This window comes from Lissotriton helveticus, chromosome 6 (genome assembly GCF_964261635.1).
Source record: "Lissotriton helveticus chromosome 6, aLisHel1.1, whole genome shotgun sequence".
NCBI classification, from domain to species: Eukaryota; Metazoa; Chordata; class Amphibia; order Caudata; family Salamandridae; genus Lissotriton; species Lissotriton helveticus.
Genome location: NC_136067.1, coordinates 1,555,236,528 through 1,555,253,056, shown reverse-complemented (window position 1 = coordinate 1,555,253,056; position 16,529 = coordinate 1,555,236,528). Strand labels below are relative to the sequence as shown.

General features: G+C 46.3%; 1 protein-coding gene across 1 annotated transcript in view; it reads right to left on the bottom strand.

Moving 5' to 3' along the window:
- Nucleotides 1-16,529, bottom strand: part of ECT2L (epithelial cell transforming 2 like) — a 449,543-nt gene that overhangs the window by 166,149 nt on the left and 266,865 nt on the right. The window contains exon 15 of the mRNA XM_078649356.1: nt 4,000-4,214. Within this exon, the coding sequence (XP_078505482.1) occupies nt 4,000-4,214 (215 nt within the window). The remainder of the gene's footprint in view (nt 1-3,999; nt 4,215-16,529) is intronic.

Genomic DNA, 16,529 nt, shown 5'->3' with positions numbered 1-16,529 from the left:
ACTCTTTCTGATAGATACCATATTTAACCACATACTACTCACTTTAGAATATTCCCCAGGAGCCAGACTGGATCAGCAGAATTTTGTAGAAGTGCTCCCAAACACCAACAGGTTGTGGAATGCGGCTCCATACTGACTTCATATTGCCACAAAAGTGACAGAGCAGAGTTGCATATAAGTCCCACCCTGACATCATCTCCCTCAGATGTGGATTGTGAACAATTGTTGGCAACAGAGTGCTGAGTACTCACTTGGGGCTTTTTTAGATATTAAAAAGATGCCACTCCACAGAAAGGGGATGTGGAGTGGCAGTGAGGAATCTGCGGTTAGATAGAGTATCCATTGTTAACGGAAGCAAGAAAATATTTCTAATTGCAGATGCCTCAATTTAGACAAGATACCAAAGCATTAACTCTGATGCCGCCATGGAAAGGCCGGCTGAAATTGCTTTGGGGGCCCGTTATGGGCCCCCAGGAGTTTGGGGGGCTGCACTTGGGGGGTACCTATGGTACCCATGACATTGCTATACACAAGGAGGCAGGCACTTTGCGGTGCATGTCATGTTGTGCATGGCAATGCAAACCATGCACTTTTAACATTGCGGACGGAGCTGCACCCAGCAGCAACGTCCGCAATGTTAAAGGCCAAAATATGCCCGCCAGCGTGGCGGGCGCATCCTAATTGGCTTCGTGGGACTGCCGCTTCTCTGGAGGTCGGTCCCATTTTCCGTTACGGTCCCGCCACTGTGATGGTGCCCTAAGTGTCAAAGTAAATTTATCTTGTGTGAGTCAATAAATTTTTACTTGCAATTCAGCTGGGGTGCTATTGCGGTTCAATTACACCTACTACCAGAGGTGCTACTTACACATTACATATATTCCTGGACAAGTCTCCGTATAGCAACAAATTTCTTTGGATACTTTCATGGTATCGAGATCTTACATGACACCGTTGCGTGAAACTGTACTCCAGAAACATTGCGACAACTTACGCTAATCGCCTTGAAAAAGTTTATGAGTAGACATAACACGTGTTGGCAAATGGCAGATTCCTTGCTGGGAGTACCAAATAAAGAATAAATCAACAAATTGAATCTTAGAACTTTCTGGGACTCTCTGTACTTTGTGTTAAGTTATCATTGGCCTTCTCTGAAATACTGTTAAAAAAATTGAGTCAGAATACAAAACTTATAATGGTTACATTTATCCAGTATACTTCGGATTATGAGAATTACTAAGGGAAGTTCTGAATATAGCTCTATGTTTATATTTATATATGTATAAGAGAAGTGTGTTTAAGACATTTATATTTTCTATTTCTGTGTTTGTGTCTTTAGTTACATAGGTATATTTATGTACTTTGAGTGCTGTTAGGCATTAGAATAGTTTTATATTAAAACAAAAACATATGTGTGTATCTAAATGTACCTATAACTAAATATCACAATGTAACAGTTTAACTCAATAAAATTATATTTATAAATTAAAAATACAAAGGGTGTTTTAGATTACATTATTTAAACTTAAAGCCTTAAATAATAAATAGAATACACTGTAAATGGAAAAATATTTTTAAAAAACCTAACACAAATAGTTTACTTATCAAATATATACAGATATATAAAATACTTGTGTCCATATCAATATCTATGTGTACATTAAAAACATTTCCCTTAAATGATGCAAAGTAAAGACAATATCATTAGTTTACCATATGCAGAGGCCTTTAGATCCCAGAAGGCAAATGTGGGATTTTTGAAATCTCTAGTAGCATAATAATATCTGATGTTAGAACAACTTTTCTGAGATGACCACTCCTGGTAGATTGACACCAATGAACTTTCTCCAACTTCATGAGTTTGAAAATGGCTAATCATTTATCCCAGACTGATAAGCAGCAATGATTCTTTCTCTTGGACTAATTCCAATCTCTTCTGATGTAGGAATAATGTGTTACCACAAACCTGAATTAACCACACCAAACTGACAATGTTTCTGTTTGTATGTACAGGTGTACCACTTTCTTATCATCAGATAATCATGTGCACTTGTTGAGCAGCACCTAATTCTACCTGCCTAAATAAGGGGGCACTTACTTTTCACATGAGCTCACTGAATGCTGGCAGTTTTTTTAACAAATGAAGACTAAGTGATATTTGTGTGTGTTATTTGTCAGATAGTTAGGGCCACAGGAACTATGAGGCAGGTAAGCACATTATGCTGAAGCGTTGACCAAAATATGTGGCAAAAAAAAACTAATTATGAGGCTTAATGCAACACATCTTTGATAGTATTAGTTCATTATTTTGTAATTCATACACAAATATTTCACCTCAGTAGTCACCGTTTGACAACCAAGGGGCTCATTATGATGGCGGGAGGATCGCCACCACCAGGCCGGCGATGACGATCCATCCGGCATCATAGTGTGATTCACCCACCGCAAAATTTGGATGGCAGTAGGACTCACATAGGTTCTGCTGTGGACAGAAAATCCGTCCGATATGGTCCTGCAAGGCGGTCCTTTTCCACCCGCCTTGCAGGACCCAAAACCAGGGCATCATTGCGGCGGTGCCGTGCAGGCACCGCTGTGGTGATTATGATGAGCCCTTCCGTCTGTCTTTTTGTGGCGGAAATCTCGCTGCAAAAAGACAGGCAGAGACTGGCTTTGGGGGTCCGTTGCGGGCCCCCTCAGTGGGGGTGGACACTGCTGTTCCATGCACAAGGTAGCGGGCACTGCACTTCCATGCGCAAGGTAGCAGGCACTGTGTGGTGCCTGCCATGTTGTGCATGGAAATGCACTTCGTGGCATTTTCACAATGCGGACGGTGCTGCAGCAAGCAGCACAGTCCGCAATGTGAAAAGGCCAAGATGCGCCCACCAGTGTGGCGGGCGCATACTAATTGGGCTGGTGGGACCACTGCACGTCTGGCTGGCGATCCCATCACCGTTATGATGCCGGGCGGACTGATGTCCGCCCGCCATCATGATGAGACCACTAATTCCAAAAGAAGCAACGGAAAGATGACCAGTTAACCTTTGTTGCCATGTTTTTAGCAACTCTTGATACGTGTGAGCTAGAAATAACATTTCTTTTAGTTAAAATAGGCTGATTATGCAGGAGATGATAGGTTACCTGGTAAATGTGGCAAATCCATAATTAGACAAAAAGGCAGCGGCCGCAGATTCACATAATTCCAGTGGCCCTGCACATAGGCTAGATTTAAGACCTGGTGAGGACTAGATGACGGTCAGGTATATATTAATATGTAAAAGAAAAGAATCTTAATAGGGTGTACTTTCCTTTTCACATCTCTGTGAGTCTCAAATGGGACTTTCTTTTATGTTTTTCAAGAAACTGAGATGTAACAGAACTGATCTCAAGAGTTAAGATATTCTTGTTTTAAATATAAGTATTACATTTAATCTGAAACATGCATTGGTTATTTCCTAGTTCAACACAATAACAATTAAAGTCTACATCACACAGCTGCCAATCAGAGTTAAGGTGGCTTTCAATTGGACACCATTTAGAAGTTATGTGCTGTGTTACAGCAATAGTAAAGGGCAGTAAATCAATAGTTTTACACTATTAACCATCAATGTACAACAGGTGTTACCTTGGAGGAGAGCTCAGAGCAAACAGGAGGGTCATATTCCCACTTGTCTAGGACTACAGTCTTGTATTCTAAAACATAAATATAAGATTTTCTTTGCTTCTTTCCACTATGAGAAACGTATATCTGCAGTATGCACTAAATCTACAGTTGACTACAATACATGACACACAATTCAAATGTTGTCATCATTATAAATTCTGTATAATCTCCACAAAGGCCATTCAACAGAGATTACTAGGTGACGACTTTCAGTACTCAGCTAGTTGCAGTAAGTGATCATTCCTCCAAAAGTGAAAGTAAAGTGGCGCAAAGCTTTTCACTCTGATTACACTGGAGATGTGAATCATCTTCAGAGAGAGCACCGCCAGCTAAATTCGTACCTGTTAAACTGCAGGATCTCCAAGACATCCGAGAAGATAATTTGGACATTTGCAATACTGAGGATGGCACGGTTCGAAGCTAATGCTGCTTTGAGTGGGACAACATATACATCCCTCACAATTGTCAGTGTCTGCACATAGATCCTCTCACTTCTCAGAATTTCCCGAGCAAACATACTCCGTTTATCTGCTGCATCTTCTTGGAACAGCTTTTCCTGGTGACAAGTCAAAAATTAAAGTAAGGACAGTGTCAAGATCTTCTTCACTAGAGAAATATTATGTTTCTATATTCTTGTTTAATTACATTTGTATAGTGCTGCATATTTAGTAATGATGAGCGTTAACAAATTTGAACTTTATATTGTTTCACTTTCCAGTTGACGGGAGCCTATTAATGTTTCTGCTGTAGAAAAATCACAGCATGCTGCAGAATGTAAAAAAAAATCACAGCATTGATGAGTACCAGGTTTAACAATATTTGTTTCTAACCATGTGATTTTGTGATAAGAAGAACTGCTTTTCTGCATTTTTAAATACATTTACAGATTTCGTACTAAGATCTTTTACCTGCCAGCGCTTTGAACAAGAAGAAAGAAACCTGCCTTCCTTCAGTAAGACTATGTAAATTATACTATGTACAGATGGTATTTTTACAGTAAAGGCAAAGATTTAGCAGTCTTTTAGTACCCCTCTTATTGCACCAATATATACGTCCTTAAGCCTCTTTACTCAATAATTATTATTCACTGAGCGAGCACCATCATGTATCAATGAACACAAACTACAAGTGAGATGGGGGTTTAAATGGGGCTCTAAAATAATAAATACACCCAACTACTCCCAATTTACAACCTTTCATCTGCAAAAAAAAAATCTAAAACCCTCAAAGTGGAGGGGTCACTTCTATGCGTGTACACAAATGTGGTAAACAATTATATGTTGCACACTGATTTAAAAAAAAAAATCACATTTCCATTTATTTTTGTAAACCGGGAATGTTTAAGTAAATCACAACAACGCAAACCTAGTCAAAATTGCAGTGCAGAGTACCTTATTTGGGGCCATATGTATCATTATTGGAAACAGCGATCACCTAATTACGATTCTCTGCAAATCGTAATTAGATAAAGCTATTCCTAATGTTTGAAAATACCGGAGTTTCATTTAGCAATTCCTAATGGGTTGCAAATCCACTTACCTCATGCATGAGGTAAGTCGCAATTTGCGACCCATTAGGAATCGCTAAAATCAAGAGTATGGTGGCCTGCTAGGGTCAGCAGACCACCATGTCCATGATTACTTTTAAATAAAGCAATATTTTTTTTCTATGCAGCCCGTTTTCAAAAAAGAAAAATGAAAAATATTCTTTTAATTTTTTTAAGAGCAGGCAGTGGTCCGTGGGACCAATGCCTGCTCTGGAAACTTGGTTTTGCTAGCATTCACATAGGCGAAAGGTCCCTTGGGGACACCTTCCCATTTGCAGTGGGTTACCACCTGCTTAAAGTAGGTGGTAAAATGCAAATGTTTTGTCACTGCGTTTCGGCCACAAAACATTCTTACATACCGCTGCGATTCAGTATTAAGAAGGGACGCCATCAACACGCCCCTTCCTAAAACTGAATTGGTATGTATTGGCAATTCCAAATTGCGATTCGGTAACATGTTACCGAATCCGAATCGCAAATTGGAATTCATACATACCAAAATGCTTTTTTTTTTTTAATTTTCAAAAACCTTCATTGGTAGGTTATATGGTTACACAGCGTCGTGCCTACGACCAATTTGTGGCCGGCAGCACTAGTCTTCATCTGTCATAATAATCAGGTAATGATCACAGCAAACAAGGTATTAACACAGCAAGCCGCCTACAACCACTTCGGGCCGGCCGCGTTGTAATAATAAACATACATAGCCATCGTCTGTAACGGACAGAAGATCATGGCAGCAACTACAGGCAGTAAGGTTGGTGGAACATCATACACCAAATGTATTCCTCTCTCGATTTATAGTCCACAGTGCTTCCCAAACCCAATATGCAGGAGACGAGAGATCCCCTCATGCAAGGCCAATGTTAAGAAAGTGCATGCAAAAAGGCATTCCAGGTCCCCCAGCTAAGCTGCACCGTACACCCTGTTAATGGACCAGTGCTATGTAATCCATGTCCCCGGTAACCCTAGCCTGTGGGTGGCGAGAAATAATAGTTCACAGTTATTAGTATACTTATTTGAAGCACTAATGGTCCTTTCCCTGAGCCTCTTCCTGCGGGTAGGATAGTAATGGCGACCATATATCTCTGGGTCTAGATGTAATAGGTAAGAGTTCAGCGTACAGTGCAGATTGTTCCTGGCAGAATATCATATCATTAAGCCACTCTTTAAACTTAGGGGCTCTCCCTCTACTCCATCTGCAAGCTATTCGTCTTTTAGCCATTAACAGTGCCAGTGCCGTATTTCGGCGGTATGCCAGTGGGACATGTTTAACATAGCTCAATAATGCCACCAATGGTGTGGCTTCTAGGTATGCATTGGTCATGAGATTCAACGCTGTAAAAACCTGGCCCCAATAATCATGTATTGCCGGACAATTCCAGGCCAAGTGTAAAAAATCGGCCTGTGGTGCCTGACACCTATCACATCTATCAGTATCTCGGAGCTTACGCTTGTGCATGCTAACCGGAGTGTGGTATATTCTGTGAAGATATTTGTAGTGTATTATCCTCAGTCTGCTGCTGGCCGAGATTAGTTCAGTTTGCGAGCAGCAGTATTCCCATTGCTCCTCCGTTATGGTTTGCCCTAACTCCGCCTCCCATTTGGAGTTAGATGGTGTAACCCCGGCAGTGTGCTGAGCGCGCATTGTGCGATAAAGCAAAGATACTAGTCGCCTTGGCGAGGGCTGCAGGAGGAGCGTCTGTAGAGGCGGAAGAATCGGGGGCTCATCCGGAAATTCTACATGCAGGGATTTTACACCTTGCCGTAGGCGGATGTATAAGAACATATCCATTGGAGTGCCTTGCGCTCCTCGAAACATGGTGTCCGACTCCCGGAATTTTCCAGTCTCATACAGATCCTCCAAAGTTTTAAGGGATAGGCGGTCTCGTAGTTTATGAAAGAGTGCTTCCTGTAAAAGGGGCATATCTGGATGATATACCAGTGGCAAAAGTGGTGAGTAAGGTATGCGGGTCTCGAAACGACGTGCAATCTCCTGCCATGCCGTGATCGTGGCATTAACAGTGGTCTGAGTGCGTTCCTGGGTAGGCAGTGGTGTATATATGGCGCCTTCTATCGATATTGGGTGTGCTAGCCAATGCTCTGCTGCCAGCTGCGGCATATATTTAGGTTGGTGAATCCAAAAGTATAAATAGTGTGCCTGAGCGCTGACGTAATAGTGTTCAAAATCTGGTATATCGAATCCACCGGTCGAGTAAGGCCTCGTCAATACAGCCCATTGTAGTCTAACTTGCTTACTCCCCATACCAATCGAATCATCTCAGACCTAAGCATCTTGAAAAAATGTCGTCCCGGAAAATAAGGAATATTCAAGAAGAGATACAGCAGCTGGGGTAAGACCACCATCTTAATCAATGATGCCCTGCCTGCCATAGACAGCAGGAGCTTCACCCAGCGATTTACCTTGTCGGTTATGCGAGTGATGGCCACTCCATAGTTGAGCCTCATGAGTTCTTCCTTATTTCTACTAATTCGAATCCCTAAATAGCAGAGCTCATCCTCACACCACTCCAAAGGGTAGTCTAACGGAAAGCGTACCACTGTGTCAGTTAAAGGGTAGAGGCACGATTTCCCCAGTGGATCTTAACGCCAGACAGGTGCCCAAAAACAATTAATTCCCGTAGGAGCGTGCTTAGATTATGCTGCGGGTCTTTCACATATAAAGTGATGTCATCAGCATACATCAAGATCAATATTTATCTCATGTTGCATTGCAGTGCCATAGCATTGTGATGTTGTCGCAAACGCGCTGCAAGGGGTTCCGTGGCCAGGGCAAAGAGCAGGGGGGGCAGAGAACACCCCTGGCGCGTACCTCTAGTAATCGAGAACTTTGGGGACACTTGGCTGTTGATGAGCACTTTGGCTCCCGGCATATGATACAGGAGACGAATCCATGATAAAAAAGAGTGGTGGAGAACCCATTCGGCTCATTACCGCAAATATGTAGTGCCATTCGATAGGATCAAAGGCCTTGGTGGAGTCTAGAAATATCGCTGCAAAGGGTAATTCAGGGGCAACATTATTCATTAACGTAAAGAGGGTTCTCAAATTATGAGAGGTGGCTCTCCCCGGGACAAACCCAGACTGATCCGGAAGGATAAGATGTTCTAGTAAAAGACTCAGTCGCTTGGCAATAAGTTTTGACAAGATTTTGGCATCACAATTAATCAAGGAAAGCGGTCGATACGATCCGCACTGGTGTGCCGGTTTATCCGGTTTCAACAAGGATATAATTAGGGCTTCTCTCATAGATGGGGGAAGAGATCCAACCTCTAGTGACTCTTCATAGACTTCGCGAAGGATCGGGGCCATGACATCAATATAAGTTTTGTAAAATTCCATGGGGATGTCATCCATTCCCGTGGCTTTCCTAGATTGCATCCCAATAATGGCCTCACGGACCTCATCTAATTCGAACGGTGCACACAGGAATTTACGATGCACATCGCTTAGCCAGCCAAGAGCCATGTCCCCCAAAAAACCATCCAAGTCCATATTCGGGGCACCCGAAGTGGTATATAGAGTTTCATAATGCCTTGTAAATTCGGCTAACATACTGGCCGTATCGCAACAGCGTGTCCCATTCGCCCTTTCTAATTCCACTACATAGTTGGAGTATCGTGGTTTGCGGACCACGTCCGCTAGGGTTTTCCCAGGAAGTTCTTCCTCCCCGTAGCAATGAGCCTGCCAGTGCTTCCCCCGAAAGTTGGATTCCCTTTGCGCTTCCTCAGTGTATTTTGTGAGTTTAGTCCTGATTTTTTCTCGTGTGTCTATCTCCTGCATGGTGCAGTGCATTTTCCAGTGTCCGCAGCTCGCGCTCTAACTTATGGAGCGTATTAATTATGTCCCGGAGTACCCCAAAACCCTTGGAGATACAGAATCCTCTCAGTGTTACCTTAAAAGCCTCCCAAATGGTTTCTGCGCTCTGTACTGATCCCTTGTTACGTGCAAAGAAATCTAGTATCTCCTCACCCAGTTCTTCCTGGAAGAATGCGTCCATCAACATACGGGGATTCAATCGCCAAGCGCTGCGCGGAGGGCTGAATTCCGCATAAGAGAACGTTAGCCTAACAGGGGCGTGATCAGAATACGTCCGGGCCAAGTGCTGTACCGCGCAGATGGCAGGTCCAAGCCCCCGAGTGACAAAACAGTAATCTAGTCTCGCCCAGGTAGCCGCGTGTGCTGTAAAGTGCGTACCCTCCCGCATCAAGGGGTATAAGTGCCTCCATGTGTCTAGTAGTTGATGTTCTGTGATGATATCTTTGAGTAGCATACCTGCCTGAGTGTGATGTCTCGGGGCAGGGTGAGACCTATCCCAGGTAGGTGCATATGTGACGTTGAAATCCCCACCCCACACAATGTGGTTCGACCCAACAGCTCTTACTGCTTCCCACAACTTAAAAAAGAATTCCGGATCATTTACATTAGGCCCATAACAAAACACCAGTGTAACCGATTCAACACCCAATCTCCCCCATACCATGCAATATCTACCCTGATCATCGCTGGACGTTCCTATCAGGTGGAAAGGCACCTGTTTTTTAATCAATATAGCCGTGCCTCTAGCATAATTGGAGTATGAGGAAAAAACCCCGTGCATGGCCCATCTTGAGGCGAACGTGTTAGTCTGTTGGGGTGAGAAATGAGTTTCTTGCAGCATAGCTATATGCGTATTGTGTCTATCTAAATATGCCAGCACTTGACGCTTCTTACGAGGATCCCCTACCCCCTGACATTCCACGTGACAATGTTCAGTTCTGACTTACATCGTTAGCCATGCAATAGTCAAATAGAAAGGACAGAGGCATGTCGCGGCGTACCTCAACATTCCGATATAATGACAAGTCTCTGTAAGTTGCTGGGCATACAGTGCACATATAGCCTTCAACTTTAAATCACCATTTATCAGCCGTACGCTGTGTGTACCCACCATGAACATAACAGTGAAACCAGAACCAGTCTCCCCCTTTCTTCGCTTCCCCCGTCCCTCCCCCCTCCCACTGAAGCAACCCCAACTCGCCAGTATAGTAAACCCTCCCACCCCTCCCCACCCATCCAATCAAACCAATACAAAGAAAAATTCTCGCCAGCTGTTGTGGCAAGGCATTTAAAGGAGAATACCCTGTGGAGGCCATCTAGGCGGCAACACAAACCTCCCCACACCCTCGGAGCCCGTGTTGAAAACACTACAACTCCTACGAGTATATGGGGGGCCCGGCGAGGCTTCTAAAAGCAGTCCAGAGGAGAAGCCATCGTCGCTAGCATACAGTTCAAACAGCCTCTGTCCCACTCTAAGTCAATCGTACTTACAGGAGCAGTGTGCAAGTGAGATCAAGCATAGTGCAGGGCATCTTACTGTTCATCTACCCCTGCACCCTCCATCGGTGACTGTCGTCCTTCATCTTCTCCCTCCGCCGATCGAGCTGTGTGCCGAAGGTGTTTGAGAAACTCGTCCACCTGTTGCGGTTTTGTAAAGAAGCGTTGTCGACCCTGATGGGTCACTCGCAGCCGTGCCGGGTACAGGAGAGCATAGTGGATTTGGGCTTTTTCGCAATTTTGCTTTGACTTCTAAGAATTTCAGCCTTTCTTCCTGTACTAGTGGTGTGAAATCCGGGAACATGGTGAAGGAGTTACCCTCATAAGACAGTGTCTGATTGCCACGGGCTGCCCGTAATGCAACGTCCCGGTTTCTGTAATTTAGCAATCTGGCAATTATGGGCCTCGGGGTCGCACCAGGCTTGGGTCTAGGGCCCAACGATCTGTGCGCCCGCTCAACAATGAATTGGGAGGAGAAAGTCTCAGACCCCACCGCAGCCAGCAGAAGTTTCTCAACATACTCTTTCATGCGACCAGTGTTTGTGGATTCCGGAATCCTAATATACGTATGTTGTTTCTTCGACTTCTCGCTTCCAAATCCTCATTCTTGGAAGCTATGATGCGGAGCAGATTATCCATTCGAGAAAGCTGCGAGGTGTGCCTGGCCACCACGTCGTCTGATTCCGATATGCCCCTCTCCGTTTCGGCTATGCGCTCCTCGTGTACATCCATTTTGTGGACAATAGCATCCATGCGGGAGGACAGCCTGTCGACTTTGTCCGCAATGGTTGCAAACCCCTGGCGCACCTCACGTAAAATGTCCTGTATCTCTGTGGGTTGCACCGCAGCGGCATCGGCCGGGTCGTTAGTATTCAGGGCGGCAGGCGAGTCTTGCCCCATCCGGGCAGTCCGCCTGGGCGCTTCGAAGCTGATCTTGGGTTGTTTCGCATCTGTCTTGCCCATGATGGCGTATAGGCAAGCCCAGGGGACAGTTTCAGACAGTAATGGACGAGCGCAAACATTCTCCGAAATGGGGGGGTGGGGTGGACTGCAGCTCGGGGGGGGGGGGGTCCCCAGCATCAGAGCAGGTCCGTCAGTGCCCAGGATGTGCCCTTGTATCAATGCCACTTGGCAAACAGCCTATGTGTAGACCTAGAGCTCGTTGATGAGCAAACCAGCTACCACGCCGCTCAGGGCGTACATAAACGCAATACTGGGGGGTTCAGGCGTATAACACCGGTATCGCCACTTCCAAAGAGGCCTCCCACTTATCAGCGCGGTCTGGAAGGTTCCTTCGTAATAAAGGGGCACTGCAGGGCAAGCAGGTGAGTGTTCAGGTGCTGCGTGTAGGCAGCGCAAGGGCCACGTGTGCAGTCTTGGACAGTAGCTACTTTGGCCCAAAGCAGGGGAGACCCTAAAGAAGCCATCAGGACCGGCTCCAAATACCGCCACTTGCAGCTCCCACCGCCGGCGACTGGGCTGCGAGGATGAGAAGGAGGGGGCAGCCGTCCCCGCGATCTGAGCCTGCGATTTTGACAGGGCCCAGAGGATTCGCGGGGGGCTATAGACGTCCCCCCCTCTTACCGCCGATGTCCGTTCGTCTCCGTCCTCCCCACGGTGCTGTTCCGGGTCCGGGGGGGTCACGCCGTGGATGCGGCACCAGCCGCGCGTCCCCAATCTGCCACACTAGGCCGGTAAGATGTTCCCAGCGCCGGTCCCTTCACCGTGTGGCCTGGTTCCCTGCTCAGCGACGCGGCCTCTCATAGATGGCAGGGCCGACAGGCTCGCAGGGCGCGCTCTGTGGACAGCCGCCGTCCGATGTGTTAGGGCGGAATTCGGGAGGCTCAGCTGCACCAATTACGCTGTGATCCGCACACCATAATCTGTGGACCCAAGGAATGGATCGCTGTTGCTGGGGGCCTCCGGGGTGCCAATTTGGAGGATAAATACAGGATTTATAACGCCGGGCGGCGAAAGCCTCACGTAATGGCGGCCATTCACCAGTGCGCCACCTAGCGCCCCCCAAAATGCATTTTACCGGTGACGAACGGCTCGATTCTGCGACTCGGGCCATTGCGGCTAGTAAAATGCATGATATATGTGGCCCATGGTATGTTATTTCTAGTGTCTCCATAACATTTTAAGAATTATTCTTGATCCTGCTTGAACCTCATTCAGCCTTGGGTGTCAGCACTTCACCTTAATCTCAACGCAATCAGAGTTTGCTCTCTTCAACAGAAGCAGCTTAACAATATGGATTTAGAAGCCGCCATGACGCCACCTTACATACACCCCTAAATCATTAGCTTTCATCGTAGACTCCTCTCTAACCTTCAACTACTACATGAAGATAAAAGCTCAGACATAATGGTTCCAGCTTTAATCACTCCGTAGAACAAGTTACTTACCTTTGGTAGCACTTTATTCGGTAAAGACTCTTGCTAGCCACAGATTCCTTACCTTAGAATATTCCCCAGGTGTCAGACTGAATCCAGAAATTTACAAGCAGTACCTCGGTGCGCCGGGAGGTGGCATTGATCAGCTCTGCGTCAGAGGAGCCCATAGTGACATGCGCTGCACCCCACCCCAACGCACAGACATCCGTTTCTTTTCATGACATTTCCGCACCGGAAATACTGAGCCATGACAGAATGCTGATGCACCTAAGAGCAGACACTATTCCCTAGTAGGAAAAAAATGTGTTCGTAGAAGCGGGGTGAATGGGAGGATCTGTAAGGAATCTGCGGCTAGATAGAGTCTCTACCAGATAAATCGTTATAGAAGGTAAGTAACTTGTTCATCTGATAGAGACTTTTAGTTGCACATTCCTTACCTTAGAACAGATATCCAAGACATAATTTCTCAGTGGTCTATGAACAAATTCAGACCAGAAGGTCAGAATTGGCAAAATGCCAGGGCTGGATTCCGCGAGCTAACAGTGGTCGCAGCCTTGGCTCTGGAGGAATGAGCCTGCAAACCCTCAGAAAGTTGCTTTTGGGCCAGTGCGCAGTAGATCTTAATGTGGAATACAATCCACCTGGAGTTGATACGTTTCTGATTAGCCTTCCCTATCTTTGCTCCAGTGAACTCAATGAAGAGTTGATTGTCCACCTGGTGTTACTTAGTACGATCAAAGTAGAAAGATGACACTCTTTTTGGGTCAAGACCAGGCCTTAAGAAGTCTACTCTCCAACTCGCTATAGCTAATCACATTTTATCAGGGCGAGCTACATTAGGGCATACTGGCCTGTTCTGGTGAGCTCATCGCTGTTCCCCCAGCAAGTGAATGAGCAATAAATATCCCTTTCATCTTGTTTTTATCTTGTCACATTTGCTCTGCGTTTGGAGACAGAGGTCAAATGTCAGCTTATGGCTTACAATTTGCTGTCAGAGAAAAAAAATTAAACACAACCTCCAGGATAAAATATGCAAAAGAAACAATTGATGGCAGAATGCTGCACAATGCAGACATTCATCCCCCAGTCACAAGGATCTGGGTTTAATACATCATTCTTTTGCTCACCACACCACCCCAGATTGTACCGATCCATATGCAAATCAGTCTTGACCCTGTTCCTTGTGGGAACAGTCCAGCCCGAACTGCCAAGCCAGGTCCTCCCTGGACAGGAAACAAGCATCCTGGAGCCAGGCTAGCTTGAATCCAGTGGTGTAGTGAGCATGGGACCCACGTCTGGGCATACCCTTCCCGCTTAGGGCGATATATGCAAAAGAAACAATTGATGGACGGAATGCTGGACAATGCAGACATTCACCCCCAGTCACAAGGATCTGGGTTTAATCCATCATTCTTTTGCTCACCATACCATCCCAGATTGGACCCAGCCATATGCAAATCAGTCTTGGCCCTGTTCCTTGTGGGAACATTCCAGCCCGAACTGCCAAGACAGGTCCTCCCTGGACCGGAAACAAGCATCCTGGAGCCAGGCTAGCTTGAATCCAGTGGTGTAGTGAGCACGGGACCCAAGTCTATGCATACCCTTCCCACTTAGGGCGAGGGTGGAGAGTGGAGGGTGGAGAAGCGTGGCTCAGTGGTTAGAGGCGGCAGACCCGGAAGCTGAGATCGACCGTGGACCAGGGTTCGATTCCCCGCCTCGGCGGGTCTCGGGCTCAAAAATTCCACGGACTCGACAATTCTCGCTCCGGTGCCTACTTGAATCACGGGGTCACACTCTGCAACTCTGGGCAATAGCTTGCTTAATCTCCACTACGGCCCCTCGCGGCGGGATGCCTGGCTTTCACCTTGTGGACACCCTGCCAGGGTTTCTCACAGGGGAATACCAGGACGGGTTCCCTAAGCAAGCGCCAGGATGCCCTTTGGGTGACAGGTTTGCGCTATATAAGTACACCTACATTTACATTTACATTTACATATATGCAAAAGAAACAATTGATGGACGGAATGCTGGACAATGCAGACATTCACCCCCAGTCACAAGGATCTGGGTTTAATCCATCATTCTTTTGCTCACCACACCATCCCAGATTGGACCCAGCCATATGCAAAATCAGTCTTGACCAGGATAAAATAAGCAGTAAAGTTAGATGGTTTTGTAAAGTGAACTGTCTGACAACCGTGCTGTGCAAAGAGGAACAGGTGGATGCCAGAGGTTTGGAAACCTTCCCAGGCACTGGCTGAGTCTCTACTCCGAGTGTGGCTATGGAGGACGGGGCTTTCTTTGCCAAGTTGGTGAGGAAGGTGGCGAGTTACTAGACCTTACGCTGCCCTTGGTGGCCATCAAGAGGAACGGAACGTCTTGATAGAGGTGCTTCTGTTGGGAGTTGCCCCCACAGAACCGTATCTCCCTTTTAATTAAGCTCTTACCGATATCCTGCTCGTTGTATGGGCCAAGTCTTGCACAGGGCCTCCTGTGCACATGACAAATGCCTACTGCCACCGCCCTGCTCCTGGCGACTCCAGCTTTCCCTACCCAGTACCTCACCCCGGAGAGCCTGGTTATTCAGACCTATACTTCTAAATTCAAACCTGGCGCATTTACTAACAAGGTCAACAACAAAAAAGAGACGGGACCAGGAGCCTATTAAGGTCCAGTGTCCGTGCTCCACAAATGACCGTTTAAATCATAGGGGACACTGTCCCAAATTAAGGGTGCAATATGTCACCCAGTCAATGTGAAGAAAGATAGAGAGTAAAAGAGAGGATCAGAGGAGAAGAAAAAAAGAGAGGCAGAGGTTCATCCCCAGTATCAAGGATCCATCCCGAAGGGGAGGGCCAAGTCTAGCCTCTTAGTTGCCCTCACACACCCCGAAGGATGTCATGCTCCATCATTGGGCTTTTTAGCTCCTCGTCGGGCCGGCGCTGCAATGCCCGACGGTCCCCTGAAGGGTCACTTTCACAGCAATCTTTTAAGAAAAAAACTGTTAGGTGAGTGCGGGTGTGTGCGGTGGATCCAGTGGAAGCAGTGTTAAAGTGCGTGCGAAAGTGAGTAGATAAAAATACCTATGGGTATCCACAGAGAAGTCCTTTAATAGCGTGGTGCCCTTGGTAGATAAAAAAAAAGGAGAAGGTTGGTGAGTTACTGTAAGGCCTAATGTGCCCGTGTAACTTAGCAAGAGGTCGACATGTTTCACGCCTAGTAGTCTGAACGATCAATAGCGTTTCTTCAGGACCTAACTGATGTAGTAAATGTGCACTACAAAGAGGGGTTCCAAAATAGGGATTGTAACCCACATGGGTGAGAGGTGGCTTGGGATTAACCACAGGGATATTGTCCCTATTGTGTGGTATGGAAATCTCGAATTGTAGATGTGCCCAAGCAATGACGGTACCCTCACTTCAAACAGGAGCAGTCTCCCTAGGCTAGTATCCCCTGGGTGCCCGCACCCTATTCGGATTGCGTCGGGTGCCGGCTCTTGAGCACCTACCCTCTCCTAGCGGCTGCCTGCAATCTATTTCCCAACAAACCACCGGATAGGGAATCCAGGAGGCTGGATACCTTTGGTGAGAGG